General features: G+C 41.5%; 1 protein-coding gene across 3 annotated transcripts; it reads left to right on the plus strand.

The window, feature by feature from the left end:
* The first annotated feature begins 8,273 nt into the window (after window positions 1-8,273).
* On the plus strand, window positions 8,274-13,712 carry LOC130136063 (peptidyl-tRNA hydrolase, mitochondrial-like). 3 transcript variants are annotated; one of them, XM_056306086.1, is made up of 9 exons: window positions 8,274-8,406; window positions 8,538-8,622; window positions 8,710-8,777; window positions 9,792-9,842; window positions 9,931-10,004; window positions 11,355-11,413; window positions 11,496-11,572; window positions 11,991-12,132; window positions 13,533-13,712. In XM_056306086.1, exons 1-8 carry the CDS (start codon window positions 8,299-8,301, stop codon window positions 12,120-12,122), a joined length of 654 nt encoding a protein of 217 aa, XP_056162061.1. In that variant the 5' UTR covers window positions 8,274-8,298; the 3' UTR covers window positions 12,123-12,132; window positions 13,533-13,712. The 3 variants fall into 3 exon arrangements, with proteins under 3 accessions (XP_056162061.1, XP_056162060.1, XP_056162059.1); XM_056306085.1 differs by lacking the exon at window positions 13,533-13,712 and adding an exon at window positions 12,209-12,435; XM_056306084.1 differs by lacking the exon at window positions 13,533-13,712 and having other exon boundaries at window positions 11,991-12,435.
* The last annotated feature ends 2,726 nt before the right edge of the window (window positions 13,713-16,438 follow it).

Raw genomic sequence — 16,438 nt, forward strand, 5'->3', positions numbered from 1 at the left:
TGATCTGCCCTGCCATGTTCCTCCAACGAGTGGCATACTCCTTCAGAGTCTCGCCCTTTTTCTGCTCAGCTCTCTCCAGGTCTTCCCTTGTAATAGTGACGTCGAGATTGAACTTGAAGTGCTTGACGAAAAGGTTTGCCACCTCTTCCCACGAGTCTTTCCGGTTGATCTGGTGGTTGGTATACCACCTCATTGTAGCATCCTTCAAGCTTGCTTGGAAGGTTTGGATCATTAGGGGTCCGTTAGACACATATCTATTCATGAGCCCCTGGTACATATCGATGTGCTGAATTGGGTTCGAGGTGCCATCGTACTTCTCAAAAGCTGGCATCTTGAATTTATCGGGCACTTGGACTCGGATAAAAATGGACAAATCAACAAGCGGAACACTTTGAGTTCCCTCCACTTCACGTAACCTCTGGTCGAGCTTGGCCAACAACTTGGCATTCTCATCGTTGGAGGGTGAATGAGGAACAGGGACCGACGGAGAAGCACTAGTGTCGATCAAAATGGCATCATCCAGTTGAAAGGTTGTATTAGTGTTTACTATAGGAGATTTGTCAAGGCGGAGGCCTTGACGGGTTGGAGGTGGAATCTCCGATTGGGAGGCAACATTGATCTACTGCTGCTTGGCCATGAGATCACTCATAATTTTGGACATGGCAGCCGTGATCTGCTCATTGATTGTATTTATGTGTTCTTTCAGCTTTTTGTCGATCATGGCTGCAATCTCGGCTTGATTGGCCATCCTTTTTTTGGTCACCGATCGAGTATTATGAGGATGAGGGGGATCCGTGGCAAATTACCTGCAAAAAGCAACGGTGGAATAAATACGACAAGTAAGAATAACGAGTCGGTCCATGACATCCTCTAGACCCTCAAGATGAAATTTCTTTCGAACGACCGATTCGTCCAAAATCCCGAAATTCCAAATTGCTTTATTCAATAAAACCTGAACCGATTCCAAAATTTACAAATTATAGCTCAACGTTTTTCATTGAATTGCTTAAAATGGAAAATGTCTCAAAAGAATTCTTAAAAAAAATCGTTCAGCAACATTTATTACCAAAAAACATCAATAGCATGAAGTACAAATGTAAGCTAACATTCCATCCTAAAAAGAAAGAAAAACTCCCTAAACCAAACTAGAAATCAGATAGTTTTCCTCTTTTTAGAGGCTACGTGATCTATAGACGAATGGGCCTTCAAGGCGCGCCGTAATCGTGCATTCTCTTCAAAAGAGCATCCGCCTTATCCCGGGCCTTCGTCGCCTTTTCTTCGCTGATTTTGATTTGAGTATGAAGGGTATGCCGTGATCTTGTCACGACCGGGATCTTCGGGAGTATCTCAAACAGGATGGTATGATGCCTGAATATACCGGGCCGTGGCAAAGTGACTTCTCATCCTTCCGGTGGGCTCATCCGCGGGCCAAATCAGCTTCTGAGTCGAACAATTCTGCTAAGCCTCAGAATGACGCCTAAGCTCGACTCTGTAGGACTCGTCCTTCTCGAACTGGACTTGAAATTCATTGGGCCTGAGTGGAGGTGGGACATCCTGCAGAACTCGGAATTGACGTGTAACTCGAAGGGGCTGATAGCAGGTTGCCCCATAAATGCCCATCAAAGGTACGGGCTTCTGATCGCCATGGTATAATCGAGCCTCAACCTCCTGAAACCATACAGCTTACCAAAGGAAAATCTTAGAGCTTGGATCCTTGAACAGATGGACCCATTGTGTATAGTGCAAGCTCTTAGTTTGATCTTGTATTTGTTTGAACCTTAAAATAGGGTTATCAGTCATGTCCATTTCAAATACAGTCATATTTTCCCCAAATCGAGAAAGGTGTGAGAAAAGCCAGATTTGTAAAAGCTCAATCGGGGCTCGAAAAGCTCTATCTTTTCCTTTCTTGAATCGTGTCAGAGACATGAAAGTTTCTGCCAGAATTGTGTTTATAAAACTAACTCCACCACATATTTGTTTTACCGTCCTATCTATCACCGGATCAATAGCATTTTGACGGAATGGAAAAACGATGAGTCCAAAAAAAACTAAGATAAAAATTTTAGATCTCATGAGGACGGAGTTATTTTCGAAACATTCAATAAGAAAAGATAATGGGCATGCTTGACAATTACTCTTTAGTACTTTTTCAATTTCCTTTTTAGTCAAATTCAAAAATTCAGCAAGCACTACCACAGGATCTACCTTAATGGGTGGTTCGACTATATCCAACTCAATCAATTTCCCAATGGCAATACTGTATTCTTCCAGAGTCGGTGTGAGCTCAAACTTACCTCCCAACACAAATGTGGTTGTCTCGGGGCACCAAAAATGAGCGAGTGCTTGCATAATCCCGCTCTGAACATCTATATCTAGGATTGGCAGCATGAATCCAATACGCTTGAGAACGTCTTGCTGACCATCTGGCTTCAACTGGCTCCATAACTTCTTGAGCTCTAGCTTCGGAGTAGGCACGAAACGGATATCGAGGCGACCCATTCTTATAGACCACGTGCCAAAAGACTCAACCTAAACCATGGACCGACTCAAAATAAGATACAGAAAACCAAAGATAAAGCTTGAGAAATTACCGTCTTTGGGGAAAAAATGTCAATCACAGAGACATGCACATGAATCGTGAGTTTAAATCTTAATCTATCTATCCTAATGGCTTTTGCAAAGTGAAATGATGAATGGAACGACACGTCGCAGCCTCGCGTACAATCATCATGACTAGTCGTGGCCTCGCATACCGTAGTCATGACTAGTCGGGTCCAATCACTTCGGCTTGGTTTGGTCAACAAGGGTAACCTCCATGCATTGTAGCCTCACGTGCATGAGGACTACCCTTGAGCCATTTTTTGAAAAAATTTTCGGGATCCAAATGGGATAACCTTTAGCGAAGTCTTACCGCCAAGATTAAAGAACCATCCAAATACCATCTTAAAACTATGGGTGTGACCCAGGTCCGATCACAGGTTGTGTGTGGTGTAGTGCAAATACTGTAAATCATGCACAATAATTATATGCAAACACCACTTTAATAGTGCAAACATTAAATCACAATTCCACTCCACCAAGCCTGCAAAACAAAGGGTTAGCCAATCACTACTCCCCTTATAACTCTCATCCTGCAAAACCATTTAACACCTAAGAATGAGAATCCGATCAAATTTTGTCAAATCGAGTGATTTTTCCATAAAAAATTTTGGCCTAAGTCCTCCTTAAATTTTTTTTTTAAAAAAAAAAATTTAAGTTAATCTCCCCAGCGGAGTCGCCAAGCTGTCGCGATCTAAAAAAAAAATCGGGTTTTCTGATCTTAGGCTAATGGATTACTAGATCAATTAAATTAACTAACCTAGCTCGAGTTCTCCCAAACTCTACCAAATCGCAACTTAGGTCCAATTGTGAGCATGCAAATATTTTCAATGGGAGTCGCCACTAATCATTTAAGGTAGGTTGATTAGAAACCTAAATAAAATAGCGGGAGTACTATTTTATTTCTGCGAACGAGAAATTATGGATTCGGAGACTTGGTTACGCTAGATTCCCTAACGCCCTTTCGGTACCAATTTCAAGAAAAATACTTAATTTGACAATTTTGATAAATCCTGACTTAGAGTTCAAAGGTGCAGAAATTTTCTTTTTTTGATTTTTTTTATTTATTTAAAGGAAAGCTAACCTATATGTAATGGCATGCAAAAAATTGACATGCGATTAATGCAACCTAACATGCAAACTATATGTCATGCGACGACGTGACCTATTTCTAATGACGGGCATATTATTTTTTTTGTATTTTTTTAATGAAATTCGGAATTAAAAATGCCAATTATCTAAACATGCAATTTCAAACTAAAGAAATTAACCTATTCTAGAGTAATATTTTTAGTATTTTTTTATCGAAATTCGAAATTAAAATCCAGTAAAAAAAATATAACCGCTAAATCTTTCGAATTAAGTTTCGATCCGAAGCCTGACAGATCGATCCTAAAATTCGAAATACCCGCTATGGAAATAACTCTATCTAAAGCCTGATAGATAAATTTATTTCCACGTGTGCGGTTGCGGATTAGGAAATTTTCCTAATCGATCACATCTTGAAAAAATTTAGATATCTTAAATATCTTGGATATATTCAAAAGATTTTGAAAATTCTAAATTCTATCCAAATTTGAAAAGTAATAGATATCCAAGATTTCAAAAAAATGAAATAAAAACCTAATTGGAATAATGCTTATTATCCAAATATGCAAAATTAGATATCAATAAGCACAAATTAGACAACCAAATATTCGAATCAAATCGGGATATGATAATTACCTGATTTGCAGATTTCTTTCCTAATTTGAATCTGCAGCGGATCGGCGGTGCGTCGGGAGCGGCGGCGCGACTTCGGGAACAGTGGCGGCTAGCGACGGTGACACGACGGGAACGGCGGCGCGGCGGGCGTCTCCGGGTAGCGGCCAATAGGCGGGGACGGGCGGCTTTCCGGCAGTGGCTCGCAATTCTCGACCTTGGCTAGCTTGCGACAGTTCGAAGTGTGGAAGTTCTCGGCCACTCAGTCTGGCCGCCCTTCGGTCGTGACTTGCAACGAAGACAAGATGCAAATATCTTCTGAGTGTGTCGCTCTTTTGTTTCAAGCTCTCACCATACGAATAGCTTGAATCTGGGCATCTCTGCTCCAAGCTTGACTTTTGCTTTGACTAAGCCAATAAACAATCCAATTGTCACTGCTTGCTATTTCCTCAATCGTGGCTAAGTGGTGTGTCAGATCATGGTCTCCTGTGGTAGCGTCGCTCACGGGTTGGAAGCTATAGATGATGCTGGACTGAGGGTTGGAGATTTCGCCTGGACTGTCGCTGGGACTCCGATTGTGCGGCTGTGCTGGTCGTTGGGAAAGAAATCAGCCGCGGCGGTGTATTATGGAGCATCAACAACGATGGTCGACAAATAACGGCAACGGCGTCATCGTGGGGGGTCGATTCGCAGTTTGGGCCGTCGTCGCGTCGTAGTATTCCGGTCTAAGGGGCAAGCGGGTCGTGCGAAGCTTCGCAGGCAGCGGCGTTGGGCGCAGCGATGGTATGGCGGCGTCGCGAAACAGCAGCAGCAGCTATCTGTGCGGTGCGGTCGCGAGGCGGCGCGACTGTGAGGCGAGCGCATGCGCGACCGACTCTCTCTTTCTCCTTGCTCTAGTATGTCTCTCTAAAAATCCGTTCTGAAAAATTATGAGAGCCCCCTCCCCAGATTATGAGACATAAACATATATTTATAGTGTAAACCTAGGTCAATTAGCCGGGCTTTCTAGTCCTAATGGGGTTAGGTTTAGGCTTTAATTTAATTCTAAGTGGGCTGAATTAATTTGGGCTTTTCTTTAATTAAGCATAATGGGCTAATTTAAGCTCAAATTAAGACAACCAAGCCCTTTTGCGTGTGATTTTCGGCCCATGCTTTCCGAGTGAGCTGAGTCTCGTTCGGTGCCCGAGCTCGATTTATGTGATGAATTTTAAGCTCGCTTACCACCGCCGATCCGATGCGAAATGCAGTTAATCTATATGAACCTAAACTTTATGCTATGCGATTTGTAATATTTTTATTCAGGGGTTAAAATTTAATCCCTAATTTTCTATGCAATTAACCACTAAATGATGCGCCGAAATTTAGGTGTCAACAATCACCCAATTTGCTTTTTTCTTCTTTTTTTCTATTTTGGTTTGGTGAGCACTTTTAATGATGACTTTTTTTTTCAAAATTTGGAATCCTAAAGGAGGCTTTTTTAAGCCTAAAAAAACTATTAAAATTGACATATGGATAGATTGTTTGTGCTAAAAGCCAAAGTGGGTCGACCCCATTTGGAGAAAAACAAGAACCATTTACTATTTTTCTTATGGCTTTTCCTCTATAATTTAATAGAGCCTTAAATTTCAATTTTTTTTAAAATAAAAGATATATAAGTTGACTGGTCAAAATTAGAACACCTTTATTGAAGGATATCAAGTGCTTTAGGGTCGCAATATTTGGAGAAAATTTACAACTGAATAATTAATCATTCTAAACAAATAAGAAATTAGAGTTTCATTCAAATTCCCCACCCGCCTTTTTTATAAATAATAAAAAAAAAGGCGGTCCATGTAGTGTGCTGGGAGCACGGAGCCCTTGAGTTGTATACTGTCGAGTCGAGAAAGTATTCAGTAGTTCGTAACCACCACGTCATCAGCCTACGTTGCTCCACTTGAAATATGACAAGTGTTTTCTGGCCCAGAATAAAAAAATTAAAATCGAAAACCATTATTCTCTCTCCTCCGTGCATTTGCGGAAAGGACTTAGCCAAGCAACCTCGCATTCATTGCCCGATCTCTCTCTCCCTCTCTCTCTATCTCCTCCTTGTAACAATTGAATTCACTTGAATGGCTTTCCTTTCACACGTTTGAGCTCTCTTTTACAAGAGGCTTCCGTCCTCCTCCTCCTTCGCGTTTGTCCCCGTTGCCCTTCCGGCTCTGGCTCTGACTCCCAGAAACCGCCAACTAGCTCGGGTGCGTTGCCAGCAATTTTGAAGCGGAAGAGGCTGCGAGGCTGGTTATGCCGGTGGCGGGGCTGAGTTTGAGGGTTCTGGCAAAAAGGCTTCCAAATTTGTTACATAGAGGGAGATAGAGATCAAGGTTGCTCGTCTCGGTCCTTTCCGTAGGTGCACGAGAGGGGAGAGAAAAGATGGCTTTCAATCTTAATTTTTTTTTATTCCATACCAGAAGGACACATGTCATATTTTGGGTGGAGCTGCATAGGCTCGGTCACGCCACGTAAGCTAATGACGCGATAGTTACCAATCACTAAATATTTGAATATTTTCTTAATTAAGTCATTTCGTTTTTATCGTAATTCAATAAACGATTAAAAAAACACCGCATTATAAAATATCGCAAATTACAAATTATGTTACCCGAAAAAAAAAAAAAAGACATTCCCCAATAGTCAATATTGGAATGTAACGAAAAATAATAATTAATTGGGAAAAAACCACAAAAAACCCCAAACTTTGCCATTCACGTGACACATTTTCTAACTTTTATTGACACAAAAACCCGACTTTGCTTTTGTGACACATTTACCCTAATGTATTTAGTCAATGGGCATTTTCGTCTTTTTGCTTTTTCTTTTTTTTTTTTTTTCCTTTCCGCAGGGCGCCCATCGCCGGATCCGGCGAGGGGGCCCTCGCGGCTGCCGAGCGAGGCGGCCTCGCCCGACTCAGCGAGGGTGGCCCTCGCCGGCGTCGGCGAGGTTCGCCCTCGCCGGCGGTCGGCGAGGCTCCCCTCGCCGGGCGAGCGAGGCGGCCCTCGCCCGATCCGGCGAGGTCGACCCTCGCCGGCGTAGGGCGGCCCTCGCCAAATCGGGCGAGGGCGACCCTCGCGCGTCGAGCGAGGGTCGCCCTCGCCCGATCCGGCGAGGGCCGCCTCGCCGGCACGGCGAGGGCCGCCCTCGCTCGCCCGGCGAGGGCGAACCTCGCCGACGCCGGCGAGGGCCGCCCTCGCTCGCCCAAGCGAGGGCGAATCTCGACGCCGGCGAGGGCCCCCTCACGGATCCGGCGATAGGCGCCCTCACGGAAGGCAAAAAAAAAAAAAAAAAAAAAAGCAAAAAGACGAAAATGGCCATGACTAAATACATTGGGGTAAATGTGTCACAAAAAGCAAAATTCGGGGTTTTTGGTGTCACAAAAAAAAGTTCGGGGTAAATGTGTCACATATGGCAAAGTTTGGGGTTTTTGGTGGTTTTTTCCCTAATTAATTTATGATCGGTGACAGCATCGATGTGGTGCCTTAATAATGCCTGTAGCCAAAGTACATAGATCAAAATCAAATTTTTAAGGTAAAGATTCGTCCGGGCACGGTGGACGCGCCGTCGAAACGAAAGATTGAAGGTGGTTTCAATCTCATTTTTGGCATTGCCTCTTTCGTTCGGGTACAGTCTTGATTCTAATCTTGTTCCATCTTCTTGCCCATATGCAACCCATTCATCTCTGCAGTTCAAGTGTTTGCGATAATGCCCAAGTGAAACTGCTGGTTCCGGAGACTCGTGTCGCGATCGGCAGCTGCTTCTTGGGTGTCTTTTTTTAGGTGGGGTGATTTGATTTTTGACGATGATGCTTCCCTGATGTCGTGGGAAATTTACGGTTCTGTGTGGGTCTGACTCTGATCAGTACAGAGTTGGCTACTTGGAGGGCTGTCGCAACCTGCTGTCTGCTTCTTTTACCATCAAACTCCAGCTCAAAGCTGAGAAAGAAGGGAAGTAAAGAGACATCTTCGTATGCATAGCGTGATTGCTAGACGTTGGTTTTGCACTGGGGCTCCACGGCCTTGGCTCTTCGTCGGCTTGGGCAATCCCGGAGATAAGTACAGAGGAACCAGGCACAATGTACATAGCTGAACCCAGTCACTGTGCACTACAATATGTTTTCTTTCATTTTCTGTTTTTTTATGTTGATTTTTTCCTGGAATCCCTAGTTCCAGAACCGTTAGTTCTGTGTTTGGGTTTTGATCAAGCAGGTAGGGTTCGAAATGATCGATGCTTTTGCCGAATCGCAAGGGATTCCGATGAGCACGGTCCACTGCAAAGCTATGTTCGGGCAAGGCAGGTGCCCGGTGATCATCTTTTTGGCTCTGTTCTGTGAGGATTGTATGGCTTGCGTTTAATTTGGTGGATGGAATATTGATGCAGGTTTTGTTGATGATGTCCCTGTGTTCCTCGCAAAGCCTCAGACTTACATGAATCTGAGCGGCGAATCGGTAAGCCGGTCTTGATGGTTTTTTTCCCTACTTGGAATCCTTATTAAGCTGAATTGCGAACTGATTTTCCTGCTCTTTGTAAGATGGACCGGCTTAAGTGAGAGATGGTTAAGTCATGGGAGAATACCGGGGTTCTAAAAGTTGTAGAAGTAGAATCAAACAGAATGAAATCCCTTACATGAAGTATTCTGTTTTGTATGGGGATTGCGTAAATTTTAGTGAGGACTTGTACATCATAAATGATGGTCGAAATGAAGATTATGTTGACACTAAGAACAAATGGTATCATGGGGAGTTTGCATTCCTCTTGAGGTTTTCAAATTCTGTTGATTGATGTTACTTTGTGCTGATGAATGGACTTGTTAGCTGTCCAACTTCAATGCCTGCTGGTCATTGTATTACAAGTCGGTCGGAAAATCGAAGTGTTGGTTTTCTAAGTCACTTCACATGGAGAAATAAAAGAGGGAAGTTTAAAGAACTAATGTTGTTATTAGTGGGACTTTTATTGATGGTAAAACTTTTTCAAAAATGTTTCTGAGTAAGTTTATCTTTGCTCAAATCTTGGCCATGTGGACGAAATCTATCCAGGGTCATTTTATTCCTTGTCATTTGAGCAGATAGATTATCTCTTTTTTTTATAAGGCTTCTGGATTCTATCTTTCATGGTTTTCTACTGTTTACTTGTACAACATAGCAAAAATCTTGGTCTCTGAAGTGTATCAGTTAGTAGGCTCTGAATAACCATTGCATTTCATGCCAAAGTCTTCGAGATCTGTTTTTTCTGTTGAAAAAAACTTATGACATGCTTTGATGAAATCATGCATGAATGATAAAAGTTAAATTTGGCTCCTAGTACAATTTTATGTTAGACATTTTTACCATTGAAGCTTTCTGGAGGTGCATGATATGGAAGGTTGAATGTTTATAATGGCATTATTGGATGGCAATTGTGGCAAGTAGTGCTCATCCAGACCCAGTAGTAATGCAGCATGTGTTTGCTTCGTTTCATTGCAGGCAGGACCTCTAGCTGCTTATTATAAGCTGCCTCTTAATCGGGTGCTTGTGGTAATTTGCTCTTCCATATCGATGTTTTGTCTATTGACTTACATTGAATGAGTTTCTTTCTGTGTAACAATTGGTCATCTTTATTCAGTTTCATGATGACATGGACTTGCCATGTGGGGTGCTTCGGCTTCAACTTAAAGGTGGTCATGGAAGTCACAATGGGTAAGGACTAGAGATTACATTAGATAGCCATCTTTAGTTGCTGTTCAGTACGTCTTTGTTGTGCTAAATACATTGGATAGCCTGCAGAGCACACCTTTCGTGCATGCTTACAGCTAGTTTTTCATGTTCAAGTTATGACAGTGTCATGAGACCTTGAATTATACTGTCGTTCTGTCATTAGTGTAGCTTCTCTTGACTGACCAACTATTCTCTAGATTCCTGGAGGATGAATACTGTGCAACTTAGCACTCTCAAACGACAGTGTTCTTATACCGGGGGTTTTTTTGGGAATAAAAACTAAATATGGGACGTGGTGGCTACAGAGAGGGATATCTTAACCCACATGTACAGAATGGTTGTCTATTACTCAGTAGTTGCTGGGAACTTCTAAGGTATGTACAAGAGTTTCTAGAATGGAATGACTTGTGCAGAAGCATTACACCCAGGTTCTAGGGATATATTGGAAACATTCATAGTTGGACTAAAGTAGATTGGGCATGAGAGAAGAAATATACATATCTAGTTGGTTTGGATGCCAAGCATAGAGTGCTAGTTTGACTTGGAGGCTCCAGGAGATGGGGGCAAGCAACAAGCAACATACTATCGGAAACTCTTTATTGCAAATTTTGCCTACTCACATGAATGGACACACGGGTGTATCAACGAGAGGGCCAAGTATGGGATCTTTCCACTTAGCATTCTTGGTGAAGCAAAATGGATAGACGGTTGGTTAGGTTCCCTCACATCATAAGGCCACTGGCACTGACATATTATCTAAGTGTCATAAGGAAATGAGTCAACATCACGCTTGCAAATGGCAAAAAGAAACAAAAAACACTCAAGCCCACAAGAAAAGGTCAGTGTGTATGGTGGCCTTTTCCATACGAGCCCAACTTTGATCCCAACAAGTCAAAAGTATCTCTAAAACATCCTTAAATTGGGAATGACCCGAGATCCTGCGACCAATACCGACTCAATGCTGCATGCAACGCACGTGAGAATCTCCCTATCACAAGTTCTTTGCTAATAAATCGGATAAACAGTCATGAACTAAATAAATGTAGGATAAATTTAAAAAAAAAGGCATGTTCGCGAAGCCTGGTTTACACCTCTACAATGTAGAAATGAATAAAATCTAATGAGACATAAATTGGTTTCCTGGTGTTCTGGAAAGTTTCGGTTGTCTTGTTGGTGCAATTTCGACTGCCTCATATGACCTGCAATTCTGAAGGACTAAAACCAACTGCTTTGACTTGTGAGGTTACTAATGGGATTCCTAGTAGCTTCATGCACTTCTGGTTACTGAAGCACTGCTCTGTCTCTCTCCCTCTCTCTCTCTCTCTGCATTAGGCTGAAGAGCGTAATATATCATTTTCGTGGGAACAGAGAATTTGCTCGGCTGAGAATTGGTAAGTTTCTGGCACTGTTTAGTTTACCCACCTCTTTCATGAAGTAAATCATTTACGTCTCTGTGCACGTGGATGTGTGTAGGTATTGGCAGGCCTCCTGGGCAGATGGATCCCAAAGCATTCTTGCTTCAAAAATTCAATAGGACAGCGAGGGAGCGGGTAAGCATTTAATTGCTTACTAGTCATATCCTAAGCATCCTAATCCATTTTAAAGAACATTAGGTACAGGACAAAAGAAAACATGATCCAGCTATGAAACATGTTAGATAAACAAAAGCATTGCTATCCAGTGATATTAAATGATAATAATTGATGCTTCTCTTACTGTGAAGTTTTGACAGGTTTTGATAATGCTTCCATATGTTCCTTTTCTTATACAAATCTATTTTTCAGTAGTATGTATAATCCTACCTTATTTCCATAATAGTCCATGACAATGCCCCCGATTTCAAAACTATATCAAACAAATAATAGGCGCATTAATCTTTCTTTAGGTTGTGTTGCCATATCTTCAACCAACATGCAACATTACTCAGTGATATTGATGATATGATCTCCTATGGCTTTGACAAACTAGATTGACGTCGCTTTGCAAGAGGGAGTTGATACTCTGAAGCTTGTCCTGTCCAAAGGCTTGACAGAGAGTGCGAGATGCTTCAACAGGGAACAAAAGTACAAGCATATAAGATTGCAAAACCTGCCTACATAAAAAAAAATAGGTATCTACTGTAGCTTAGACGAAATTTCTTTTTTAAACTTTTCTCTTGGTCTGGCTTCTATATCTTTCTTCAACAGTGTGTGAGTGGCTCATGTCTGCTTTTGGCTGATATCATGGGGAGCATATTCATTTTCCGAAGAAGAATGTGAAAATGCTGTATTGCCATCCTTTCCATAATGTTTGATACTGACACAAGACATGCTTAGCTGACTAGCAGCTTAAAGATGAAGTTGCTTGAGTAAGTATACATGGATGACTATCATTTGTAAGAATTATTTTACTGATTAAGCCTAGTTAGTCTTTCAAGCTTTGGTGCTTAATAGAGAAAACTATGGGAGCCTTCAGATAGAATAATTTCATTCTCCTTGTCGACTCTACTTCTCGTCATCCAAAGCGAGAGAAATTGGTAATTTACGGTAGGTTTAGCAGAGAGACTTTCAGGAAAGGCAATGTAATGCTTCTTAAGCTACTGTTGTTTGGAGTGGTTTTTCACCTTTCCTAATGATTCCCAGAGTAGATTGATAGTGCATCATTGAGAATGACACAAAATTGGATCGGACACGTGAGATATGATCCCTAATTAAAACGAACTCAATTATAATAAGACTAGCATGATGCAATATGCTGATGCTATTCCCATATTGTGCCAAGTTGGCTGTCTTTAGTCTGCTTTTCTGGATCGGATAACAAAGGACGGGATAAAGAGGAATCTATTGAATCACATATATCTTATCTCTAGTTTGGAAGATCCCCACGAATAGAATCGGATATTCTCAATCGGTAACTTTGAAAAAAGAGCGTTCCTACACCTCCTCCTAAGACAGCCGGATTGGTCTAAATGTGGGAGTGGATGGCGGGGTTATAATTACATCGAAGATCTGGACTAACACCAACACTTGGGTCGATACGATTTCGGCTCAAGTTCTCGGGACGTCAATCAGTGTCAACTAGCTCATTGGATATTCTGCTAACAAGTGTATCAGTCATCTCCTTGTGGTTTACTTGGTCTTGTTTCTTCATGGAATAATAGATTATGAAGCATTGTAGAGATTCTGACGTTTGCCGTGATTTCAAATCTAGATGATAAAGTGATTCAACTTAGTCCTAGGTTACTATAGCCTGCTTTTAACCTATTTGATTGATGATCTTGATTGATTGGTTTAAGGATGATTGGTAGTTTTTCCATGTATACTCAAGTGGCCAATGATTCAGAACTCAGTGCTGGCCAGGCAACCAAGTGGAATTGGAATCTGATCTCAAGGTCCACTCATCGTGGTACCGCCGAACACAAGTGTCTCTTGGGTCACGATTGCATGCTTGTGGAGTGTACAGTTCAAAGTAATTGTCACTAAGGATGATTCTTTTTAGTATTATAAACTTTGAGTTGATATCTTTTGGCAGACTATTACGAGAGATGGCCAAATAAATTAGCTATTTCAACCAAGTCTTTACGCGTTTCGTGAGGTTAATTTTCTTCGTGTCAAAAGAACTTTTCCATTATCGATAGATGTAATAAAAAATTCATGAACCTTTCGTATGGATCTAAAAATAATTGGGCATTATGATCGATTTCAAAGGCTACCAATGTTCTCCACTAATCAAAACCACGGTCTATTTGGCCTCTTGTCAAGTGCCAAAATAGATGCATTTCTTAATCATAACGAAAATTACCCAACAAGTAATAAACTATTTTATAGATTTCAATTTGGTCTCGAACTTTTCAATTTGACTAATGTAGTTATGAACATTTTTCATCCGGCACTTTAGGTTGAAAATAGCCGACGTGGCGGTCTAGTCAGTGTAGTAGCACGATTGATGATGGACATTGAAGAAATTAATCGAAACGACATCTTTTTGTAATTTTTTAAAAAGAATTCTGAATTTTATTTTTTTAAGTTTTCTTTTCCTTCTTTTGTCCATACCATTGTTCATTATGTCTTCATCTCTTTCCACTTCATCACCAAAAAGACATTACGTTCATATGCCGCCCCACGCCAATGGTGGGGGTGGCATAAAAAGACGATGAACAGTGAGGAAAGGAAAAAAAATCAGAATAGTAAAAAGTTTGAAAGAGAAAGAAGAAGGAGACCATGTACAATAAAAAAAGAAAAAAAAAAGGAAGTAAAACAATTTATAAAATTTCTCAAAACGATGTTTTTTTTAGTGAAGTTGTACATGTTAAGGTAGGACGGCCGGCCCTAACTAGACTACTACATTAGTGATTTTCGGTTTAAATTGATCAAATGGATTACATAGAATTCAAAAGATTTAGGATTACATTGGTCAAATTGAAAAATTTAGCATTGAATTGATATCCCTACAATAAATTTATGATTTTTTGGATAAGCTTCCCTAATTGTGTATTGCCAGAAAGCTATAACTTTTTCTCCTTTATAATTACTGTTCCTTTTGTTTTAAGCAATAAGACCACGTAAGTGTGTAAGTATGACTATCTACGCAATTTGGACATCGATTCTCGATTAGACGGCTTGCTTAAACCGCTCTAAGCAAAATCATGGCATCATTAATTTGCTAATTCGGCCAAATATTTGGATAGGGAAATTGTCGGGATCGGCCAAAATATTCGCATGTTTTTCCATAGGAGCCGAGAAATCGAGGCACTAGACTCTTGGCGACACAGCCAACGGAAGAAAAAAACTGCCTCGATTCGATGAGATTTAGTCGGATGCTTTATAAGTCCGTTCTGGCAATGAACCTCATCAATGTTTGCATAGTTGCGTGCAACATACGCTTGAAATTATGCTATATTTACTTTATTGTATGTAAATTCCATCATTGCTTTGAATTCATCATCTGGTAGGGGTAAGCAAAAGGAACCGTCCAGATTAAGAATCGCCTGCACAGGACCAGCCGGTTCTGGGTGGTTCCTAAGGGCACTAGTCCGATTTCCAGTTCTCAGTTTCATGATTTTGGTTCAGTTCCCAGTTCCGAGTGTGGAACCACCCACTCAGATCGGGCTGATTTTTTTTCAATTTGTTAATTTTTTTATTTCTTAAAAATCTGTATAAAAACCCTAATCTATCTCCCATTTCACAAAAGAAAGCCCTTCAAGACTAGAGCAACTATGTTTATTTAGGGAAACTGCCACAAAAAATCCCAAATTATGTCACTTGTGACAAAATTTATCCTGAAATTTTTTTTGTGACACGAAAAATCCCAAACTATGCCACTTGTAACACATTTACCCCACAATACTTTGGCCTACGGGCATTTTCGTCTTTTTCCTTTTTCTGTTTTTTTTTTTCCTTTCTTCTCTCTTCCCTTCACCGGCCATGGCGTAGGAAAGCCGATGAGGGCGGCCCTCGCCGGCGTCGGGCAAGAGTCGCCATCGCCTGGGCGGGCGAGGGTTACCCTCGCTTGGCCCTCGCCCGCCCAGGCGAGAGCGGCTCTCGTTTGACGCTGATGAGGGCAGCCCTCACCTGGCCCTCACCCGCCCAAGCGAGGGTGACTCTCGCCCAACCCCAACGCCGGCGAGGGCCGCCCTCGCCGACTTCCCTCCTCCATGGCCGACGGAGGGAAGAGAGAAGAAAGGAAAAAAAATGAAAAAAAAAATAGAAAAAGGAAAAAGACGAAAATGCCCTTGGGCCTAAGTATTATGGGGTAGATATGTCACAAGTGGCATAGTTTGGGATTTTTCGTGTCACAAAAAAAAGTTTAGGGTAAATTTGTCACAAGTGGCATAGTTTGGAATTTTTGGTGATATTTTCTTGTTTATTTATACACTTGAGTAAAATGATAATAACAAATCAAGACACAACAGTAGTTGCTCACTCCAACCAAATTTGACCGCAAATTGGAATAATCTTTGCATGTAGAAACGCATTGATTATTAAGAACATCCTCAATTTCATCTTGAATATTAATGATAATTAAAAACAAACTGAATAGGCTACCGACTCTATTGGCCCATCTAGGAACCGGACCGCACCGGTCGGTCTAGTCCTATTCCTGGTTCTCACTGGTTTGGTATAGTTCTTGATTTCCGAAATTGAAAACCGATTCTTCCGTTCCGATTCCTGATTCTTAGTCGGGAACCGAACCGCTCAGAACCCGATCACCCTTATCATCTACCTACCCAAAAAGGGTAACTTCGGATCCTTCTCTTGAGCGCTTTCAAATCGTCCCATCTGAAGATCTTTTTGACCCTTCTCGGTACCATCAATCTCCCAACACGACATGTCCTCCGACACTCCCATCGTTGCAAAAAGAAAAGAGCCAAATGATCAGACCTTAAGGTACGAGCACTAGAGTCCATACCCAAAAGATAAATTAGGAAATGACATACA

Source organism: Syzygium oleosum, unplaced genomic scaffold, assembly GCF_021117445.2.
Source record: "Syzygium oleosum isolate NSW1041296 unplaced genomic scaffold, Sole_v2.1 Sole_v2.41, whole genome shotgun sequence".
In the NCBI taxonomy this organism is placed as follows: Eukaryota; Viridiplantae; Streptophyta; class Magnoliopsida; order Myrtales; family Myrtaceae; genus Syzygium; species Syzygium oleosum.

Bases quoted from the DNA above. Each gene is read 5' to 3' on its own strand.
- LOC130136063 (XM_056306086.1), top strand. From the start codon at position 8,299: ATGCATAGCGTGATTGCTAGACGTTGGTTTTGCACTGGGGCTCCACGG. The intron at 9,843-9,930 runs GTAATTTGCTCT...ATCTTTATTCAG, and splicing joins CTCTTAATCGGGTGCTTGTG to TTTCATGATGACATGGACTT. The intron at 10,005-11,354 runs GTAAGGACTAGA...TCTCTGCATTAG, and splicing joins GGTCATGGAAGTCACAATGG to GCTGAAGAGCGTAATATATC.